Source organism: Somniosus microcephalus, unplaced genomic scaffold, assembly GCF_052327205.1.
Source record: "Somniosus microcephalus isolate GS21.2 unplaced genomic scaffold, FLI_Smic_1.0 unresolved_chr9, whole genome shotgun sequence".
NCBI lineage: Eukaryota > Metazoa > Chordata > Chondrichthyes > Squaliformes > Somniosidae > Somniosus > Somniosus microcephalus.
In genome coordinates, this window is record NW_028225187.1 from 13,757,366 (window position 1) to 13,774,721 (window position 17,356).

Below are 17,356 nucleotides of genomic sequence, written 5' to 3' on the forward strand. Positions count from 1 at the left end.
GATGGGGGAAGGTGGGTAGGTGGGGTTGGGGATATGGGGGAGAGGTGGGTGGTGGGGTTGAGGGTATGGGAGAGGTGGGTAGGTGGGGTTGGGGTATGGGGAGAAGGTGGGTAGGTGGGGTTGGGGGATATGGGGAGAAGGTGGGTAGGTGGGGTTGGGGATATGGGAGAAGGTGGGTAGGTGGGGTTTGGGGATATGGGAGAGGTGGGTAGGTGGGGTTGGGGGATATGGGGGAGGTGGGTAGGTGGGGTTGAGGGATATGGGGAGAGGTGGGTAGGTGGGGTTGGGGCTATGGGGAGAGGTGGGTAGGTGGGGTTGGGGGAGATGGGGAGAAGGTGGGTAGGTGGGGTTGGGGATATGGGGAGAGGTGGGTAGGTGGGGTTGAGGGATATGGGGAGAAGGTGGGTAGGTGGGGTTGGGGATAAGGGGAGAAGGTGGGTAGGTGGGGTTGGGGATATGGGGAGAAGGTGGGTAGGTGGGGTTCAGGGATATGACTACTTGATGAAGCTCTGGTAGATCGATGCGATTTCACCCTTCACGTTGGTCCGTTTGGCGGGAACGCTTTGTTGGAAAGACGTCCATGCCAGACTCTTTCGGCTCAGAGGCAATGACGGAATCGAAGGGATTGGATGTAGGAGTGAATCAGAATCTGGTGGTGGCTGAATTCTCGACCTGCTGCTCTTCCTGACTGCAGGCTTGTATTTCCGAGGCGATCTTCCAAGGGAATAGGGTGAATCGCACCCAGGTTGGCTCTGTGGGACGGTAAAGACACACACAGGGCTTATCATCACAGGGTCAAGGATTAACATCTCACCCCCCCCTGTGACCATGAGGGTCAAATCCAGCCCCGAGATGGAGGGGCCGAATGGCTCCTCTCTCTGATTCGGTGTGGGGGCAGTGGACCGCACACTGGTCCCTCTCGCCCTGCGGGACCCGGTACTTAACTGAGGTGAGATACCAGTGAGGGGTCGGCGTCCGTGGGGAGACCCCTGACCTCTCCAGCGAGGGGTCAGCGCGCAGGAGGAGAGGGGAAATTAGACTCGAAATGGAGAATCCTTTCGACAGCACCTCCCAAACCCGTGACCTCTACCATCTCGAAGGACAAGGGCAGCAGGCGCATGGGAACACCACCACGTCCAGGTTCTTATCTGAGGAAGGATGTTCTTGCCATGGAGGGAGTGCAGCGAAGATTCACCAGACTGATACCTGGGATGGCAGGAATGACGTATGAGGAGAGATTGGGGTCGATTGGGCTTATACTCGCTGGAGTTTAGAAGAATGAGAGGGGATCTCATTGAAACTTATAAAATTCTGACAGGACTAGATGCAGGAAGGATGTTCCCGATGGTCGGGGAGTCCAGAACCAGGGGTCACAGTCTAAGGATAAGGGGTAAGCCATTTAGGACAGAGATGAGGAGGAATTTCTTCACCCAGAGAGTGGTGAACCTGTGGAATTCTCTACCACAGAAGGCAGTTGAGGCCAATTCATTAAATATATTCAAGAAGGAGTTAGATATATTTCTTAAGGCTAAAGGGATCAAGGGATATGGGGAGAAGGCAGGGACAGGGTACTGAATTTGGATGATCGGCCATGATCTCATTGAATGGCGGAGCAGGCTCGAGGGGCCGAATGGCCAACTCCTGCTCCTATCTTCTATGTTTCTATGTTTCTAAGTTCCACCTCCAAGTCACACACACCATCCTGACTTGGAAATCTGTCGGCCGTTCCTTCGTCGTCGCTGGGTCCAAATCCTGGAACTCCCTCCCTAACGGCGCTGTGGGAGTACCTTCACCACACGGACTGCAGCGGTTCAAGAAGGCGGCTCACCACCACCTTCTCGAGGGTAACTAGGGTGGGAGTACCTTCACCACACGGACTGCAGCGGTTCAAGAAGGCGGCTCACCACCACCTTCTCGAGGGTAACTAGGGGATGGGCGATAAATATAGATACATAGAAACATAGAAGATAGGAGCAGGAGTAGGCCATTCGGCCCCTCGAGCCTGCTCCGCCATTCAATGAGATCATGGCTGATCATCCAAATTCAGTACCCTGTCCCTGCCTTCTCCCCATATCCCTTGATCCCTTTAGCCTTAAGAAATATATCCAACTCCTTCTTGAATATATTTAATGAATTGGCCTCCACTGCCTTCTGTGGTAGAGAATTCCACAGGTTCAACACTCTCTGGGTGAAGAAATTCCTCCTCATCTCTGTCCTAAATGTTTACCCCTTATCCTTAGACTGTGACCCCTGGTTCTGGACTCCCCCGACCATCGGGAACATCCTTCCTGCATCTAGTCTGTCTAGTCCTGTTAGAATTTTATAAGTTTCAATGAGATCCCCTCTCATTCTTCTAAACTCCAGCGAGTACAAGCCCAATCGACCCAATCTCTCCTCATACGTCATTCCTGCCATCCCAGGTATCAGCCTGGTGAATCTTCGCTGCACTCCCTCCATGGCAAGAACATCCTTCCTCAGATAAGGCGACCAAAACTGCACGCAATACTCAAGGTGTGGTCTCACCAAGGCCCTGTACAACTGCAGCAAGACATCCTTCCTCAGATAAGGCGACCAAAAGTGCACACAAATGCCGGCCACATCCCAGGAACGAATTGAAGAAAGGAGAATGAGTATTACCTTTGTAACAGGCTGGGATGTGAAGGTGTCCATTCAAACATTGACTCCGCTCCCTGTAACTGCAAAGCTTGGTCTCGTCCAGGCAGTAGAAGAAGACTTCATCGCCGTGCATGAGTGTACCCCCAGGGATTGAAGACAGCCACAGCTGCTGACCCTTGTACAAGACACGACTCCTCTGCGGAATATCTTTGCACGCAGCTATGGAGAGAGAATAATACTGGTAGTCTCGAGACAGGAGCCCGGGGGGTGAGGGTCAGTGTGTACTGAGGGAGACAGGAGCCTCTCGGTCCCTGTGGGTGAGGGTCAGTGGGCACTGAGGGAGACAGGAGCCTCTCGGTCCCTGTGGGTGAGAGTCAGTGGGTACTGAGGGAGACAGGAGCCTCTCGGTCCCTGTGGGGGAGGGTCAGTGGGTACTGAGGGAGACAGGAGCCTCTCGGTCCCTGTGGGCGAGGGTCAGTGGGTACTGAGTGAGACAGGAGCCTCTCGGTCCCTGTGGGCGAGGGTCAGTGGGTACTGAGGGAGACAGGAGCCTCTCGGTCCCTGTGGGTGAGGGTCAGTGGGTACTGAGGGAGACAGGATCCTCTCGGTCCCTGTGGGTGAGGGTCAGTGGGCACTGAGGGAGACAGGAGCCTCTCAGTCCCTGTGGGTGAGGGTCAGTGGGCACTGAGGGAGACAGGAGCCTCTCGGTCCGGCGAGGGTCAGTGTGGGTACTGAGGGAGACAGGAGCCTCTCGGTCCCTGTGGGTGAGGGTCAGTGTGGGTACTGAGGGAGACAGGAGCCTCTCAGTCCCTGTGGGTGAGAGTCAGTGTGTACTGAGGGAGACAGGAGCCTCTCGGTCCCTGTGGGTGAGGGTCAGTGTGTACTGAGGGAGACAGGAGCCTCTCGGTCCCTGTGGGTGAGGGTCAGTGGGCACTGAGGGAGACAGGAGCCTCTCAGTCCCTGTGGGTGAGGGTCAGTGGGTACTGAGGGAGACAGGAGCCTCTTGGTCCCTGTGGGTGAGGGTCAGTGGGCACTGAGGAAGACAGGAGCCTCTCGGTCCCTGTGGATGAGAGTCAGTGGGTACTGAGGGAGACAGGAGCCTCTCGGTCCCTGTGGGCAAGGTTCAGTGTGGGTACTGAGGGAGACAGGAGCCTCTCGGTCCCTGTGGGTGAGGGTCAGTGGGTACTGAGGGAGACAGGAGCCTCTCGGTCCCTGTGGGTGAGGGTCAGTGTGGGTACTGAGGGAGACAGGAGCCTCTCGGTCCCTGTGGGTGAGAGTCAGTGGGTACTGATGGAGACAGGAGCCTCTCGGTCCCTGTGGGTGAGGGTCAGTGGGTACTGAGGGAGACAGGAGCCTCTCAGTCCCTGTGGGTGAGGGTCAGTGGGCACTGAGGGAGACAGGAGCCTCTTGGTCCCTGTGGGTGAGAGTCAGTGGGTACTGAGGGAGACAGGAGCCTCTCGGCCCCTGTGGGTGAGGGTCAGTGGGTACTGAGGGAGACAGGAGCCTCTCGGTCCCTGTGGATGAGAGTCAGTGGGTACTGAGGGAGACAGGAGCCTCTCGGTCCCTGTGGGCGAGGGTCAGTGGGTACTGAGGGAGACAGGAGCCTCTCTGTCCCTGTGGGTGAGGGTCAGTGTGTACTGAGGGAGACAGGAGCCTCTCGGTCCCTGTGGGTGAGAGTCAGTGGGTACTGAGGGAGACAGGAGACTCTCGGTCCCTGTGGGCGAGGGTCAGTGGGTACTGAGGGAGACAGGAGCCTCTCGGTCCCTGTGGGTGAGGGTCAGTGGGCACTGAGGGAGACAGGAGCCTCTCGGTCCGGCGAGGGTCAGTGTGGGTACTGAGGGAGACAGGAGCCTCTCGGTCCCTGTGGGCAAGGGTCAGTGTGGGTACTGAGGGAGACAGGAGCCTCTCAGTCCCTGTGGGTGAGGGTCAGTGGGTACTGAGGGAGACAGGAGCCTCTCGGTCCCTGTGGGTGAGGGTCAGTGTGGGTACTGAGGGAGACAGGAGCCTCTCAGTCCCTGTGGGTGAGGGTCAGTGGGTACTGAGGGAGACAGGAGCCTCTCGGTCCCTGTGGGCGAGGGTCAGTGTGGGTACTGAGGGTGACAGGAGCCTCTCGGTCCCTGTGGGTGAGAGTCAGTGGGTACTGAGGGAGACAGGAGCCTCTCGGTCCCTGTGGGTGAGGGTCAGTGGGTACTGAGGGAGACAGGAGCCTCTCGGTCCCTTTGGGTGAGGGTCAGTGTGTACTGAGGGAGACAGGAGCCTCTCGGTCCCTGTGGGTGAGGGTCACTGGGTACTGAGGGAGACAGGAGCCTCTCGGTCCCTTTGGGTGAGAGTCAGTGGGTACTGAGGGAGACAGGAGCCTCTCGGTCCCTGTTGGTGAGGGTCAGTGGGTACTGAGGGAGACAGGAGCCTCTCGGTCCCTGTGGGTGAGAGTCAGTGGGTACTGAGGGAGACAGGAGCCTCTCGGTCCCTGTGGGTGAGAGTCAGTGGGTACTGAGGGAGACAGGAGCCTCTCGGTCCCTGTGGGTGAGAGTCAGTGGGTACTGAGGGAGACAGGAGCCTCTCGGTCCCTGTGGGTGAGGGTCAGTGGGTACTGAGGGAGACAGGAGCCTCTCGGTCCCTGTGGGTGAGAGTCAGTGGGTACTGAGGGAGACAGGAGCCTCTCGGTCCCTGTGGGCGAGGGTCAGTGGGTACTGAGGGAGACAGGAGCCTCTCGGTCCCTGTGGGCGAGGGTCAGTGGGTACTGAGGGAGACAGGAGCCTCTCGGTCCCTGTGGGTGAGGGTCAGTGGGTACTGAGGGAGACAGGATCCTCTCGGTCCCTGTGGGTGAGGGTCAGTGGGCACTGAGGGAGACAGGAGCCTCTCAGTCCCTGTGGGTGAGGGTCAGTGGGCACTGAGGGAGACAGGAGCCTCTCGGTCCGGCGAGGGTCAGTGTGGGTACTGAGGGAGACAGGAGCCTCTCGGTCCCTGTGGGTGAGGGTCAGTGTGGGTACTGAGGGAGACAGGAGCCTCTCAGTCCCTGTGGGTGAGAGTCAGTGTGTACTGAGGGAGACAGGAGCCTCTCGGTCCCTGTGGGTGAGGGTCAGTGTGTACTGAGGGAGACAGGAGCCTCTCGGTCCCTGTGGGTGAGGGTCAGTGGGCACTGAGGGAGACAGGAGCCTCTCAGTCCCTGTGGGTGAGGGTCAGTGGGTACTGAGGGAGACAGGAGCCTCTTGGTCCCTGTGGGTGAGGGTCAGTGGGCACTGAGGAAGACAGGAGCCTCTCGGTCCCTGTGGATGAGAGTTAGTGGGCACTGAGGAAGACAGGAGCCTCTCGGTCCCTGTGGATGAGAGTCAGTGGGTACTGAGGGAGACAGGAGCCTCTCGGTCCCTGTGGGCAAGGGTCAGTGTGGGTACTGAGGGAGACAGGAGCCTCTCGGTCCCTGTGGGTGAGGGTCAGTGGGTACTGAGGGAGACAGGAGCCTCTCGGTCCCTGTGGGTGAGGGTCAGTGTGGGTACTGAGGGAGACAGGAGCCTCTCGGTCCCTGTGGGTGAGAGTCAGTGGGTACTGATGGAGACAGGAGCCTCTCGGTCCCTGTGGGTGAGGGTCAGTGGGTACTGAGGGAGACAGGAGCCTCTCAGTCCCTGTGGGTGAGGGTCAGTGGGCACTGAGGGAGACAGGAGCCTCTTGGTCCCTGTGGGTGAGAGTCAGTGGGTACTGAGGGAGACAGGAGCCTCTCGGCCCCTGTGGGTGAGGGTCAGTGGGTACTGAGGGAGACAGGAGCCTCTCGGTCCCTGTGGATGAGAGTCAGTGGGTACTGAGGGAGACAGGAGCCTCTCGGTCCCTGTGGGTGAGGGTCAGTGGGTACTGAGGGAGACAGGAGCCTCTCGGCCCCGTGGGTGAGGGTCAGTGTGGGTACTGAGGGAGACAGGAGTCTCTCGGCCCCTGTGGGTGAGGGTCAGTGGGTACTGAGGGAGACAGGAGCCTCTCGGTCCCTGTGGGTGAGAGTCAGTGGGTACTGAGGGAGACAGGAGCCTCTCGGCCCCTGTGGGTGAGGGTCAGTGGGTACTGAGGGAGACAGGAGCCTCTCGGTCCGGCGAGGGTCAGTGTGGGTACTGAGGAAGACAGGAGCCTCTCGGTCCCTGTGGGCAAGGGTCAGTGTGGGTACTGAGGGAGACAGGAGCCTCTCGGTCCCTGTGGGTGAGGGTCAGTGGGTACTGAGGGAGACAGGAGCCTCTTGCTTCCTGTGGGTGAGGGTCAGTGAGCACTGAGGGAGACAGGAGCCTCTCAGTCCCTGTGGGTGAGGGTCAGTGGGTACTGAGGGAGACAGGAGCCTCTTGGTCCCTGTGGGTGAGAGTCAGTGGGTACTGAGGGAGACAGGAGCCTCTCGGCCCCTGTGGGTGAGGGTCAGTGGGTACTGAGGGAGACAGGAGCCTCTCGGTCCCTGTGGGTGAGGGTCAGTGGGGACTGAGGGAGACAGGAGCCTCTCGGTCCCTGTGGGTGAGGGTCAGTGGGTACTGAGGGAGACAGGAGCCTCTCGGTCCCTGTGGGTGAGAGTCAGTGGGTACTGAGGGAGACAGGAGCCTCTCGGTCCCTGTGGGTGAGGGTCAGTTAATACTGAGGGAGACAGGAGCCTCTCGGTCCCTGTGGGCGAGGGTCAGTGGGTACTGAGGGAGACAGGAGCCTCTCGGTCCCTGTGGGTGAGGGTCAGTGGGCACTGAGGGAGACAGGAGCCTCTCGGTCCGGCGAGGGTCAGTGTGGGTACTGAGGGAGACAGGAGCCTCTCGGTCCCTGTGGGTGAGGGTCAGTGGGCACTGAGGGAGACAGGAGCCTCTCGGTACGGCGAGGGTCAGTGGATACTGAGGGAGACAGGAGCCTCTCGGTCCCTGTGGGTGAGGGTCAGGGTGGGTACTGAGGGAGACAGGAGCCTCTCGGTCCCTGTGGGTGAGGGTCAGTGGGTACTGAGGGAGACAGGAGCCTCTCGGTCCCTGTGGGTGAGGGTCAGTGTGTACTGAGGGAGACAGGAGCCTCTCGGTCCCTGTGGGTGAGAGTCAGTGGGTACTGAGGGAGACAGGAGCCTCTCGGTCCCTGTGGGTGAGAGTCAGTGGGTACTGAGGGAGACAGGAGCCTCTCGGTCCCTGTGGGTGAGGGTCAGTGTGTACTGAGGGAGACAGGAGCCTCTCGGTCCCTGTGGGTGAGGGTCAGTGGGTACTGAGGGAGACAGGAGCCTCTCGGTCCGGCGAGGGTCACTGTGGGTCCTGAGGGAGACAGGAGCCTCTCGGTCCCTGTGGGTGAGGGTCAGTGGGTACTGAGGGAGACAGGAGCCTCTCGGTCCCTGTGGGTGAGAGTCAGTGGGCACTGAGGGAGACAGGAGCCTCTCAGTCCCTGTGGGTGGGGGTCAGTGGGTACTGAGGGAGACGGGAGCCTCTCGGTCCCTGTGGGTGGGGGTCAGTGTGGGTACTGAGGGAGACAGGAGCCTCTTGGTCCCTGTGGGTGAGGGTCAGTGTGTACTGAGGGTGACAGGAGCCTCTCGGTCCCTGTGGGTGAGGGTCAGTGGGCACTGAGGGAGACAGGAGCCTCTCGGTCCCTGTGGGTGAGGGTCAGTGGGCACTGAGGGAGACAGGAGCCTCTCGGTCCCTGTGGGCGAGGGTCAGTGTGGGTACTGAGGGAGACAGGAGCCTCTTGGTCCCTGTGGGTGAGGGTCAGTGTGTACTGAGGGTGACAGGAGCCTCTCGGTCCCTGTGGGTGAGGGTCAGTGGGCACTGAGGGAGACAGGAGCCTCTCGGTCCCTGTGGGTGAGGGTCAGTGGGCACTGAGGGAGACAGGAGCCTCTCGGTCCGGCGAGGGTCAGTGTGGGTACTGAGGGAGACAGGGACCTCTCGGTCCCTGTGGGCAAGGTCAGTGTGGGTACTGAGGGAGACAGGATCCTCTCGGTCCCTGTGGGTGAGGGTCAGTGGGCACTGAGGGAGACAGGAGCCTCTCAGTCCCTGTGGGTGAGGGTCAGTGGGCACTGAGGGAGACAGGAGCCTCTCGGTCCGGCGAGGGTCAGTGTGGGTACTGAGGGAGACAGGAGCCTCTCAGTCCCTGTGGGTGAGGGTCAGTGGGTACTGAGGGAGACAGGAGCCTCTCGGTCCCTGTGGGTGAGGGTCAGTGTGTACTGAGGGAGACAGGAGCCTCTCGGTCCCTGTGGGTGAGGGTCAGTGGGCACTGAGGGAGACAGGAGCCTCTCAGTCCCTGTGGGTGAGGGTCAGTGGGTACTGAGGGAGACAGGAGCCTCTTGGTCCCTGTGGGTGAGGGTCAGTGGGCACTGAGGAAGACAGGAGCCTCTCGGTCCCTGTGGATGAGAGTTAGTGGGTACTGAGGGAGACAGGAGCCTCTCGGTCCCTGTGGGTGAGGGTCAGTGGGCACTGAGGGAGACAGGAGCCTCTCGGTCCCTGTGGGTGAGGGTCAGTGGGTACTGAGGGAGACAGGAGCCTCTCGGTCCCTGTGGGTGAGGGTCAGTGGGCACTGAGGAAGACAGGAGCCTCTCGGTCCCTGTGGATGAGAGTCCAGTGGGTACTGAGGGAGACAGGAGCCTCTCGGTCCCTGTGGGCAAGGGTCAGTGTGGGTACTGAGGGAGACAGGAGCCTCTCGGTCCCTGTGGGTGAGGGTCAGTGGGTACTGAGGGAGACAGGAGCCTCTTGCTTCCTGTGGGTGAGGGTCAGTGAGCACTGAGGGAGACAGGAGCCTCTCGGTCCCTGTGGGTGAGAGTCAGTGGGTACTGATGGAGACAGGAGCCTCTCGGTCCCTGTGGGTGAGGGTCAGTGGGTACTGAGGGAGACAGGAGCCTCTCAGTCCCTGTGGGTGAGGGTCAGTGGGCACTGAGGAGACAGGAGCCTCTTGGTCCCTGTGGGTGAGAGTCAGTGGGTACTGAGGGAGACAGGAGCCTCTCGGCCCCTGTGGGTGAGGGTCAGTGGGTACTGAGGGAGACAGGAGCCTCTCGGTCCCTGTGGGTGAGAGTCAGTGGGTACTGAGGGAGACAGGAGCCTCTCGGTCCCTGTGGGTGAGGGTCAGTGGGTACTGAGGGAGACAGGAGCCTCTCGGCCCCGTGGGTGAGGGTCAGTGTGGGTACTGAGGGAGACAGGAGTCTCTCGGCCCCTGTGGGTGAGGGTCAGTGGGTACTGAGGGAGACAGGAGCCTCTCGGTCCTGTGGGTGAGAGTCAGTGGGTACTGAGGGAGACAGGAGCCTCTCGGCCCCCTGTGGGTGAGGGTCAGTGGGGGTACTGAGGGAGACAGGAGCCTCTCGGTCCGGCGAGGGTCAGTGTGGGTACTGAGGAAGACAGGAGCCTCTCGGTCCCTGTGGGCAAGGTCAGTGTGGGTACTGAGGGAGACAGGAGCCTCTCGGTCCCTGTGGGTGAGGGTCAGTGGGTACTGAGGGAGACAGGAGCCTCTTGTTTCCTGTGGGTGAGGGTCAGTGAGCACTGAGGGAGACAGGAGCCTCTCAGTCCCTGTGGGTGAGGGTCAGTGGGTACTGAGGGAGACAGGAGCCTCTTGGTCCCTGTGGGTGAGAGTCAGTGGGTACTGAGGGAGACAGGAGCCTCTCGGCCCCTGTGGGTGAGGGTCAGTGGGTACTGAGGGAGACAGGAGCCTCTCGGTCCCTGTGGGTGAGGGTCAGTGGGTACTGAGGGAGACAGGAGCCTCTCGGTCCCTGTGGGTGAGGGTCAGTGGGGACTGAGGGAGACAGGAGCCTCTCGGTCCCTGTGGGTGAGGGTCAGTGGGTACTGAGGGAGACAGGAGCCTCTCGGTCCCTGTGGGTGAGAGTCAGTGGGTACTGAGGGAGACAGGAGCCTCTCGGTCCCTGTGGGTGAGGGTCAGTTAATACTGAGGGAGACAGGAGCCTCTCGGTCCCTGTGGGCGAGGGTCAGTGGGTACTGAGGGAGACAGGAGCCTCTCGGTCCCTGTGGGTGAGGGTCAGTGGGCACTGAGGGAGACAGGAGTCTCTCGGTCCGGCGAGGGTCAGTGTGGGTACTGAGGGAGACAGGAGCCTCTCGGTCCCTGTGGGTGAGGGTCAGTGGGCACTGAGGGAGACAGGAGCCTCTCGGTCCGGCGAGGGTCAGTGGATACTGAGGGAGACAGGAGCCTCTCGGTCCCTGTGGGTGAGGGTCAGGGTGGGTACTGAGGGAGACAGGAGCCTCTCGGTCCCTGTGGGTGAGGGTCAGTGGGTACTGAGGGAGACAGGAGCCTCTCGGTCCCTGTGGGTGAGGGTCAGTGTGTACTGAGGGAGACAGGAGCCTCTCGGTCCCTGTGGGTGAGAGTCAGTGGGTACTGAGGGAGACAGGAGCCTCTCGGTCCCTGTGGGTGAGAGTCAGTGGGTACTGAGGGAGACAGGAGCCTCTCGGTCCCTGTGGGTGAGGGTCAGTGTGTACTGAGGGAGACAGGAGCCTCTCGGTCCCTGTGGGTGAGGGTCAGTGGGTACTGAGGGAGACAGGAGCCTCTCGGTCCGGCGAGGGTCAGTGTGGGTCCTGAGGGAGACAGGAGCCTCTCGGTCCCTGTGGGTGAGGGTCAGTGGGTACTGAGGGAGACAGGAGCCTCTCGGTCCCTGTGGGTGAGAGTCAGTGGGCACTGAGGGAGACAGGAGCCTCTCAGTCCCTGTGGGTGGGGGTCAGTGGGTACTGAGGGAGACGGGAGCCTCTCGGTCCCTGTGGGTGGGGGTCAGTGTGGGTACTGAGGGAGACAGGAGCCTCTTGGTCCCTGTGGGTGAGGGTCAGTGTGTACTGAGGGTGACAGGAGCCTCTCGGTCCCTGTGGGTGAGGGTCAGTGGGCACTGAGGGAGACAGGAGCCTCTCGGTCCCTGTGGGTGAGGGTCAGTGGGCACTGAGGGAGACAGGAGCCTCTCGGTCCCTGTGGGCGAGGGTCAGTGTGGGTACTGAGGGAGACAGGAGCCTCTTGGTCCCTGTGGGTGAGGGTCAGTGTGTACTGAGGGTGACAGGAGCCTCTCGGTCCCTGTGGGTGAGGGTCAGTGGGCACTGAGGGAGACAGGAGCCTCTCGGTCCCTGTGGGTGAGGGTCAGTGGGCACTGAGGGAGACAGGAGCCTCTCGGTCCGGCGAGGGTCAGTGTGGGTACTGAGGGAGACAGGGACCTCTCGGTCCCTGTGGGCAAGGGTCAGTGTGGGTACTGAGGGAGACATGAGCCTCTCGGTCCCTGTGGGCGAGGGTCAGTGTGGGCACTGAGGGAGACAGGAGCCTCTCGGTCCCTGTGGGCGAGGGACAGTGTGGGTACTGAGGGAGACAGGAGCCTCTCGGTCCCTGTGGGCGAGGGTCAGTGTGGGCACTGAGGGAGACAGGAGCCTCTCGGTTCCTGTGGGCGAGGGTCAGTGTGGGCATTGAGGGAAACAGGAGCCTCTCGGTCCCTGTGGGTGAGGGTCAGTGGGCACTGAGGGAGACAGGAGCCTCTCGGTCCCTGTGGGTGAGGGTCAGTGAGCACTGAGGGAGACAGGAGCCTCTCAGTCCCTGTGGGTGAGGGTCAGTGGGCACTGAGGGAGACAGGAGCCTCTTGGTCCCTGTGGTTGAGGGTCAGTGGGTACCGAGGGAGACAGGAGCCTCTCGGTCCCTGTGGGCGAGGGTCAGTGTGGGTACTGAGGGAGATAGGAGCCTCTTGGTCCCTGTGGGCGAGGGTCAGTGTGGGCACTGAGGGAGACAGGAGCCTCTCGGTTCCTGTGGGCGAGGGTCAGTGTGGGCACTGAGGGAAACAGGAGCCTCTCGGTCCCTGTGGGTGAGAGTCAGCTGGCACTGAGGGAGACAGGAGCCTCTCGGTCCCTGTGGGCGAGGGTCAGTGGATACTGAGGGAGACAGGAGCCTCTCGGTCCCTGTTGGTGAGAGTCAGTGGGCACTGAGGGAGACGGGAGACTCTCGGTCCCTGTGGGCGAGGGTCAGTGGGTACTGATGGAGACGGGAGTCTCTTGGTCCCTCTGGGTGAGCGTCAGTGGGTACTGAGGGAGACGGGAGCCTCTCGGTCCCTGTGGGTGAGGGTCAATGGGTATCAGAATGTTACCAGGGGTGAGGGACTTCAGTGATGTGGAGAGACTGGAGAAGCTGGGATTCTTCTCCTTAGAGCAGAGAAGGTTAAGGGGAGATTGACCAGAATGGTACCAGGGATGAGGGACTTCAGTGATGTGGAGAGACTGGAGAAGCTGGGGTTGTTCTCCTTAGAGCAGAGAAGGTTAAGGGGAGATTGACCAGAATGGGACCAGGGATGATGGACTTCAGTGATGTGGAGAGACGGGAGAAGCTGGGATTGTTCTCCTTAGAGCAGAGAAGGTTCAGGGGAGATTGACCAGAATGGTACCAGGGATGAGGGACTTCAGTGATGTGGAGAGATTGGAGAAGCTGGGGTTGTTCTCCTTAGAGCAGAGAAGGTTAAGAGGAGATTGACCAGAATGGTACCAGGGATGAGGGACTTCAGTGATGTGGAGAAGCTGGGATTGTTCTCCTTAGAGCAGAGAAGGTTAAGGGGAGATTGACCAGAATGGTACCAGGGATGAGGGACTTCAGTGATGTGGAGAGACTGGAGAAGCTGGGGTTGTTCTCCTTGGAGCAGAGAAGGTTAAGGGGAGATTGACCAGAATGGTACCAGGGATGAGGGACTTCAGTGATGTGGAGAGACTGGAGAAGCTGGGGTTGTTCTCCTTAGAGCAGAGAAGGTTAAGGAGAGATTGACCAGAATGGTACCAGGGATGAGGGACTTCAGTGATGTGGAGAGACTGGAGAAGCTGGGATTGTTCTCCTTGGAGCAGAGATGGTTAAGGAGAGATTGACCAGAATGGTACCAGGGATGAGGGACTTCAGTGATGTGGAGAGACTGGAGAAGCTGGGGTTGTTCTCCTTAGAGCAGAGAAGGTTAAGGGGAGATTGACCAGAATGGTACCGGGGATGAGGGACTTCAGTGATGTGGAGAGACTGGAGAAGCTGGGATTGTTCTCCTTGGAGCAGAGAAGGTTAAAGGGAGATTGACCAGAATGGTACCAGGGATGAGGGACTTCAGTGATGTGGAGAGACTGGAGAAGCTGGGGTTGTTCTCCTTAGAGCAGAGAAGGTTAAGGGGAGATTGACCAGAATGGTACCAGGGATGAGGGACTTCAGTGATGTGGAGAGACTGGAGAAGCTGGGGTTGTTCTCCTTGGAGCAGAGAAGGTTAAGGGGAGATTTGATAGAGGTGTTCAAAATCATGAAGGGTTTTGATGGAGTAAATAAGGAGAAACTGTTTCCAGTGGCAGGAGGGTCGGTAACCAGAGGACACAGATTGAAGATAATCAGCAAAAGAACCAGAGGGGAGATGAGGAAACATTTCTTTACGCAGCGAGTTGTTGTGATCTGGAACGCGCTGACTGAAAGGGCGGTGGAAGCAGATTCAATAGTAACTTTCTAAAGGGGAATTGGAGAAATACTTGAAGGGGAAAATTTTACAGGGCTGTGGGGAACGAGCGAGTGGGGAGTGGGACTAATTGGAGAGCTCGACCAAAGAGCTGGCACAGGCACGATGGGCCGAATGGCCTCCTTCTGTGTTGTATCACTCTATGATTCTACGAACCAGGGCTTTGTATAGCTGTAGCAAAACTTCCCTCCACGGTCTCTCAATTGTGAGACCGCTTGTCCGACATCCAGTTCTGGATGAACAGAAATTTCCTCTGATTAAATATCGGGACGACCGAAGCCATTGTTTTCGCTCCCCGCCACCAACTCCGTTCCCGAGCCACTGACTCCATCCCTCTCCCTAACATCTGTCTGAGGCTGAACCACACTCTACGCAACCTTGGTGTCATATTTGACCCGGAAATGAGCTTCCGACCACATCTCCACTCCATTTCCAAGCCCGTCTACTTCCACCTCCGTAATCTCGCCCGTCTCCGCCCCGCCTCAGCTCATCCGCTGCTGAAACCCTCATCCCTGCCTTTGTTACCTCCAGACTCAACTATTCCAACGCACTCCAGGCTGGCCTCCCACATTCCACCCTACGTAAACTTGAGGTCATCCAAAACTCGACTGCCCGTGTCCTAACTCGCACCGAGTCCCGTTCACCCATCACCCCCTGTGCTCGCTGACCTACACTGGCTCCCGATCCGGCAACACCTCGATTTCAAAATTCTCATCCTCCTGTTCAAATCCCTCCATGGCCTCTCACCCCACTCCCTATCTCTGTAACCTCCTCCAGCCCCTACAATTCTCATCCTCCTGTTCAAATCCCTCCATGGCCTTCGCCCCCTCCCTATCTCTGTAACCTCCTCCAGCCCCTACAATTCTCATCCTCCTGTTCAAATCCCACCATGGCCCCTCGCCCCCTCCCTATCTCTGTAACCTCCTCCAGCCCCTACAATTCTCATCCTCCTGTTCAAATCCCTCCATGGCCCCTCGCCCCCTCCCTATCTCTGTAACCTCCTCCAGCCCTACAATTCTCATCCTCCTGTTCAAATCCCTCCATGGCCCTCGCCCCCCTCCCTATCTCTGTAACCTCCTCCAGCCTTACAATTCTCATCCTCCTGTTCAAATCCCACCATGGCCCCTCGCCCCCTCCCTATCTCTGTAACCTCCTCCAGCCCCTACAATTCTCATCCTCCTGTTCAAATCCCTCCATGGCCCTCGCCCCCTCCCTATCTCTGTAACCTCCTCCAGCCCCTACAATTCTCATCCTCCTGTTCAAATCCCTCCATGGCCCCTCGCCCCCTCCCTATCTCTGTAACCTCCTCCAGCCCCTACAATTCTCATCCTCCTGTTCAAATCCCTCCATGGCCCCTCGCCCCCTCCCTATCTCTGTAACCTCCTCCAGCCCCTACAATTCTCATCCTCCTGTTCAAATCCCTCCATGGCCCTCGCCCCCTCCCTATCTCTGTAACCTCCTCCAGCCCTACAATTCTCATCCTCCTGTTCAAATCCCTCCATGGCCCTCATCCCCTCCCTATCTCTGTAACCTCCTCCAGCCCCTACAATTCTCATCCTCCTGTTCAAATCTCTCCATGGCCCTCGCCCCCTCCCTATCTCTGTAACCTCCTCCAGCCCTACAATTCTCATCCTCCTCAAATCCCTCCATGGCCCTCGCCCCCTCCCTATCTCTGTAACCTCCTCCAGCCCCTACAATTCTCATCCTCCTGTTCAAATCCCTCCATGGCCCCTCTCCCCCTCCCTATCTCTGTAACCTCCTCTAGCCCTACAATTCTCATCCTCCTGTTCAGATCCCCCCCATGGCCCTCACCCCGTCCCTATCTCTGTAACCTCCTCCAGCCCTACAATTCTCATCCTCCTCAAATCCCTCCATGGCCCCTCGCCCCCCTCCCTATCTCTGTAACCTCCTCCAGCTCCTACAACCCTCCGAGATCTCTGCGCTCCTCCAATTCTGCCCTCTTGAGCATCCCCGATTTCCATCGCTCCACCATTGGTGGCCGTGCCTTCAGCTGCCTGGGCCCTGAGCTCTGGAATTCCCTCCCTAAACCCCTCCGCCTCTCTCTCCTCCTTTAAGACGCTCCTTAAAACTGACGTCTTTGACCCAGCTTTTGGTCACCTGTCCTAATATCTCCTTATGTGGCTCGGGGTCAGATTTTGTTTGATAATCGCTCCTGTGAAGCGCCCAGGGACGTTTTACTACGTTAAAGGCGCTATATAAATGCAGGTTGTTGATGGGTTTTTGAGGACCAGCTTTCACCTTGGCACACAGGTCTTGCGGACCAGACGGCGTTCACGGTGCAGGTCACCGCGTTGGAACCGTCGAGGAAGAAGCCTTTCTTGCAGAGGTAGTAGATGATCTCGTCCACTCGGTACCGACCCTTCTCCATCGCCACCAGCACCCCGTTCTCAATCTCCTTCGGGGGCTGACAGTATCGCGCTGGGGGGGAGCAGGAACGGACAGAGTTAGATCGGGACCGAGCAGCCCCAGTAGACCTCTCCCTCCGTCCCATTACCTCTCTCAGCGTCTCGCTGGGTGCCCTTCATCGCTCGACACACACGGGCACCAGCCACGGCTCTCTCTCGTCTCCTTTCCCTCTCTCTGTCTCTCTCTGTCTCTCTCGTCTCCTTTCCCTCTCTGTGTCTCTCTCTCTCTCTCTCTGTCTCTCTCTCTCTCTCTCCCTCTCCCATTCTCTCTCTCTCTGTCTCTCTCTGTCTCTCTCTCTCTCTGTCTCTCTCTCTCTCTCTGTCTCTCTCTCTCTCTGTCTCTCTCTCTCTCTCTCTGTCTCTCTCTCTCTCTGTCTCTCTCGCTCTCTGTCTCTCTCTCTCTCTCTCTCGCTCTCTGTCTCTCTCTCTCTGTCTCTCTCTCTGTGTGTCTCTCTCTCTCTGTCTCTCTCTGTCTCTCTCCCTCTGTCTCTCTCTCTCTCTCTCTCTCTCTCTGTCTCTGTCTCTCTCTCTCGCTGTCTCTCTCTCTGTCTCTCTCTCTCTCTCTCTGTCTCTCTCTCTCTGTCTCTCTCTCTCTCTCTCTCTCTCTCTGTCTCTCTCTCTCTCTCTGTCTCTCTCTCTCTCTCTGTCTCTCTCTCTTTCTTTCTTTCTTTCTTTCCTTCGCTGTCTCTTTCTCTCTTAGCCAACCTTTCCTTCCTTCCTTCTTTCCTTCCTTACTACAGTTGTACAGGGCCTTGGTGAGACCACACCTGGAGCACTGTGTGCAGTTTTGGTCTCCTTACCTAAGAAAGGATATACTTGCCGTAGAGGGAGTGCAGCGAAGGTTCACCAGACTGATTCCTGGGATGGCAGGACTGTCGTATGAGGAGAGATTGGGTCGACTAGGCCTGTAATCACTGGAGTTTAGAAG

General features: G+C 58.9%; 1 protein-coding gene across 1 annotated transcript in view; it reads right to left on the reverse strand.

The window, feature by feature from the left end:
* Positions 1 to 374: 374 nt before the first annotated feature.
* The window catches only part of LOC147084790 (beta-2-glycoprotein 1-like), a 53,887-nt gene continuing 36,905 nt past the window's right edge, over positions 375 to 17,356 (reverse strand). Inside the window, exons 3-5 of the mRNA XM_085979506.1 lie at positions 16,262 to 16,441; positions 2,638 to 2,835; positions 375 to 752 (exon numbers count right to left, since the gene is read on the reverse strand). Coding sequence (XP_085835632.1) covers positions 643 to 752; positions 2,638 to 2,835; positions 16,262 to 16,391 — 438 coding nt within the window. The 5' untranslated portion in view covers positions 16,392 to 16,441 and the 3' untranslated portion in view covers positions 375 to 642. The remainder of the gene's footprint in view (positions 753 to 2,637; positions 2,836 to 16,261; positions 16,442 to 17,356) is intronic.